The sequence below is a fragment of the Ovis aries genome, chromosome 14 (genome assembly GCF_016772045.2).
Source record: "Ovis aries strain OAR_USU_Benz2616 breed Rambouillet chromosome 14, ARS-UI_Ramb_v3.0, whole genome shotgun sequence".
NCBI lineage: Eukaryota > Metazoa > Chordata > Mammalia > Artiodactyla > Bovidae > Ovis > Ovis aries.
Window position 1 is genome coordinate 51,763,068 of NC_056067.1, and position 4,774 is coordinate 51,767,841.

Genomic DNA, 4,774 nt, shown 5'->3' on the forward strand with positions numbered 1-4,774 from the left:
ACTGTTACCTTCTTCCACCGCCCCACAAACAGCCCTCAGAGGTGGGCAGGGCGCTGGACAAAGAACCTGGGAGTGTGGTTCTGGCAGTGAGAGGAGCAGGGTGGGACGGGGACCCGGCCCAAGTTCCCAAGTCCTGAATCCCAGGACAGGACAGTCTCTAGGCTGGGCGTGAGGGTGCTATGCCTTAGGCTCCCTTGGATTTGGGTTCGAGTCCTGGCTCCAAAGGCTATTGACCTGTGACTGTGGGGGTGTCCCTTCCCCTCTAAGACTCAACTCCTCAGTGAAAATCAGGTCAAATGTAGGCTCCACTTCACAGGGCAGCTGCAGGAGTTCAAAAAGAACCAAAGGACGGAAAGCACTTTGCAGAGCGCCAGCACACTGCTCAGCAAACAGAAATGGCCACTACGATTACACAACTTTGGAAGACAGGAGCTCTGGCACCTCTCAGCTCCAACTCCAAAGCCAATCCCACTCAGTGAGATCCAAAGTGCTTCCCAAGGCCGAGCAGGTCCCACATGGCCTGGCCCCAGTGTTCCCTCATCTCCTACTGCTCTCCCTTTTTCATCCACTGCAGCCACTGGTGCCCCCAGGCTCCTCTTTGAACCCACCAGATAAAGGCCTCAGGGCCTTCACATTGGCTGTTTCCCTGTTTTGAAGGCTCTTCACTCAGACTCTGTCGGGGCTTGTCCTCTCACCTCAGGTCTCTGCTCATGAGTCAGCTCTTCAAAGAAGCCTCCTCTGACCACTTCATCTAAGACAGTCCCTTTATCGTTCTCTGAGGACCGTTCGTCTTGTCCACAGATACATCCCTGGCACAAGGCAGGCACTTAATAAAGCTTTGCGGAATGAGTGGACGCATGAATGCCGCCCTTGGACCCAGACACTCACCCGTCTCTCTCTTTCCCAGGGTGCGATGTAGTCCCTCTCCCGACCTCCGGGCCCGGAGAGATTCTGAGGGCCGCCAGGGCCTGGCTCCTTCCAGCGCCGCCGCCTCTCCATCCCATAGAGCCCTGGCTGACTGTGCCCAGACTCAGACATGGTCACCTGCGGGGAGAATGAGGTTGATTCCAGGGTGAAGAGAGTCCCTCCTCACTCCATCTGGCTTACCCTGGAATATAAGAAAGCACTTCCTTTCAAGAGAGCTCTGTGGCTGCGGCAGTGATTGCCAATGGGCTCCCAACATCCACTCTCCACTTCTTTCAAAGAAATAGAACCCACAGTTCTGAGCTGGGTACGTGGTTACCCAGGATACACTTCTCAGGCTGGCCTACAGTTAGGTGTGGCCACGTGACTAAATTCTTTCTGGTCAACAGTAAGACAGTAGAAGTGTGTTTTGGCAGTGCTGGGAAGCTTTTCTTCACAGATGCTGGCACATGCCGTTTGTCCCCTTCTCCTCCTGGCTGAAAGGAATGTGGGTCTGGAGGCTGGCGTTTAAGCAGCTATTTTGGCCTTTGAGGCAACTGAATGGAAAGAAGGCATGACAGAACAAAACACGAGGTTCAGAGATTCCCTATTAACCTTACATTGCCTATCTCTGGATGCAGAGACAAATAATATCCCCTTCTCTTGTAGCCAAAACTATTCCCAACTACTAATCACTTTGCTCAGCATAAATAATAACACATAGCAGGAGGGCCACATAAAGATGGGATATTGTTGTTGTTTAGTCGCTCAGTCGTGTCAGACTCTTCCGTGACTCCACGGACTGTAGCCCACCAGGCTCCTCTGTCCTTGGGGTTTCCCAGGCAAGAATACTGGAGTGGACTGCCATTTCCTTCTCCAGGGATCTTCCTGACCTGGGGATTAAACCCTCATCTCCTGTATTGCAGGCGGATTCTTTATCACTGAAGCACCAGGGAAGCCCCCAAAATGGGACACATTCTTTCCCAAAGTGTAGCAAATCCTGTCCAGACATATTTGTAACATGGTTTCCAGTTTGACAACTACTCTTCTGATAAGCCAATAGCACGTGTTTGGGGGGTGGGGGGGCTCCAATATTCAAGGACCCATTTTCATCTGGTGTCCCTCTGCTTTCAGTGTGTTTACCTTCCATTTCTGATGGTCTGCCATCCCTCAAACTCCAAGCTCTCACCAGGGTTTAATCTAAGACATTATAAAATATATGGTTACCTCAATGACCCACTCTCTACCCCTGGTGGCTCAGATGGTAAAGCGTCTGCCTGCAATGCAGGAGACCTGGGTTTGATCCCTGGGTTGGGAAGATCCCCTGGAGAAGGAGATGGCAACCCACTCCAGTTCTCTTGCCTGGAAAATCCCACAGACTGGGGAGTCTGGTAGGCTACAGTCCATGGGGTCGCAAAGAGTCAGACAGGACTGAGTGACTTCACTTTTTCTTTTTTTATAGGTCCCTAGGGAGTTTATCCAGCTGTTTACACCTCATTCCAGAGAAATCTCTGAGTATGTCTCTTGGCAGGACTATGAGGCCAACTGCTATAGCTCACAGGGAGACAGCTGGTCTGCCTTCTGTTTTGGGGAATAGTTTTATTGAAATACGGCCACATCCATCAATTTATAAACAGTCTACGGCTGGCTTCTTGATACAATGGCAGAGCAGTCGAGACAGACTGCCGAGTCTAAAATAACTACCCTCTGGACCTTTACAGAAAAAGTATGCTGACCTTTGCTTAGCTCTTAGGTGCCTTCAAATCATCTATGAATCGCGCCACCTCCTACCCCATTACACAGTGACATTAAGAGATCCCTGTGTGAGACACTTTCGCTAGAACAGAAATAACTGTTTACTGGATGCAGGAGTAATTTTGCTAGCTAGTAATTTTGTCTAGCTCCTCTCCCACTGCTTTACATGACCTCTTCCCCAGCCACAAACTAGGTGGAAGACTGCCTTCTGAGACAAAGGAGGGCAAGGCCAGTTTAAAGATGCTTACGGAAACTGATTCAGCACTTAAATGACTGTTTACAGTCCTGGAGAGTCCACTCAGAAATTGGGACTCCTCCCTCTTTGCAATTAAGGGTCTGTTTACACTTTATCCTGGAGACCTTCCCAGCACTGAAGTGTCTGTCTTCTTGTCTCAATGGGGACTCTGCCTGAGCAGCAAGGTGTCCCATAAGGACCCTCTTCCTATGCATGTTATTCTGGGAACTCACGCAGTATTTGAGTCAATTCTACAGCCCTGAAGGGAAGTTCCCCAGAGTTTAAGAGTTCACCTACAAGCATTTTGGGGACTCACAACATTGTTTCTAGGCTCCTCTGGGGATTCTACCCCCCACCACAAAAGAATAAAGCCAGTCTATTTGTGTTTATTTACAGGACTCTTAAGGCGACCCCCCAGAAATTAAGAGCCTAATTAAATTAACGCTCTTTGAGGAACCTCCTCAGTACTCAGGCATATCTTAACACACCTCTTTTGGGGGATCTCCCAGAATCAAAGACTCTATCTGCAAGTTGTCTGGGGAGTCTCCCAACTCCTAACCCCGTACTTATGGTATAATGAAGCAACCCCACCCCAGTACTTGAGTCTAGTCACACTTTTTCTAAAAGACTCTCTAACAATTACATATATATGTACAGTCCTTTATACGGGGTCTCCCCTGGAACTTGAGTCTAGAATGTTTTACTCAGGACACGTCCTCATAATTATGAATCTGTTTAGAAGCCTCCCACGGGTGAACCCCAGAACTTAAATTTCTATTTACACAGTATCTGTTGTCATTTGCAAGACAAAAGTCAAGGAGCCGTTTGTAGGCCCTCTACGAGTGTCCCCAGGACTTAAATTTCTCTTTGCACGTTATTAAAGGGATTTCGCAGTACTTTGCCGCTAGTTTACAGGCCCTCACTATTAATGGTCCTCCAGAACTGAAATTGCTATATACATATCATCTGTCTCCTCTCCACCGAACTCCCGCCAACCCAGCCAGCATTTAATGGGTCGCTTTAGCTGGGTACTCAGTGACACACAGCCGCCCGGAGCCGGGGCAACCAGTTAGCGGTCGAGGAAGGGGCGGGCCCCGAAACACGCCCCGCGCCCCGCCCCGGTAGGGGCGCCGGCCTCGAGCGGACACGCGGGCCTCTTACCTAAGGCGGCTGCTGATTGGCTCCTGGGGCGCAGCGGGCTCTCCGAGATGGGGTAGGGTAGGGGTGAGCAGGGTCCACCAGAAGCCACCGGCCTGTAAATGGGGTCTGGGGGCCCAGGAGCGTCGCAGGAGAGAAGTAAGAGAACCGGTACCGGTCAACCCAGGACAGGTCGGGGCATCCCGGAAGCAGCACCGAAGGCAGGCCAGCCGGAGGGAGGAACAGCTGGATGAAATATCGCGAGGCCAAACTGAAATCAGGTCTCGCGGGCTGCCGGCCCCACGCATGCGCCGCTGGCTGGGCGCGCAAGAATCGAGCGTGAGCGCCAGACTGAGCATGCGTCAATGGAGGTGGTTGGCCTCAACGGGCTCGCCGGTTCTGCTTTAGTGCGCGTGCGCGTCGCAGGGAGCATGCGTAGGCTTGCAGAGAGGGGTGGGGTGGGCGTGGCGCCGAGGACTTTAGGTTTGAGTTCTTTCTTAGCAGAGTCGCCGAGACGCTGTGGGGTGAGACAGCAAGGGAGAATTTGTGTGTCCTGGGCTGACTGAGTGTTGAGAACACAGGGATGAATCAGACCTGGCGCATACGCTGGAAGGGATCCCGGCCTGTGGAAAGAGACAGTTGGGGAATCAAATCACTTAGGAAAGGGCGCGGGTCTTGAAGGGCGGGCAAGGACACTCCAGGCGAGGGAACCCGAGAAGAAAGGTCCAGCCAGACGGCCTTGGA

At 51.8% G+C, this 4,774-nt stretch overlaps 1 protein-coding gene across 1 annotated transcript in view; it reads right to left on the reverse strand.

The window, feature by feature from the left end:
• Positions 1-4,282, reverse strand: part of SMG9 (SMG9 nonsense mediated mRNA decay factor) — a 20,071-nt gene extending 15,789 nt beyond the window's left edge. The window contains exons 1-2 of the mRNA XM_027978426.3: positions 4,055-4,282; positions 889-1,044 (exon numbers count right to left, since the gene is read on the reverse strand). Of these exons, the coding sequence (XP_027834227.2) occupies positions 889-1,038 (150 nt within the window). The 5' untranslated portion in view covers positions 1,039-1,044; positions 4,055-4,282. The remainder of the gene's footprint in view (positions 1-888; positions 1,045-4,054) is intronic.
• Positions 4,283-4,774: the final 492 nt, after the last annotated feature.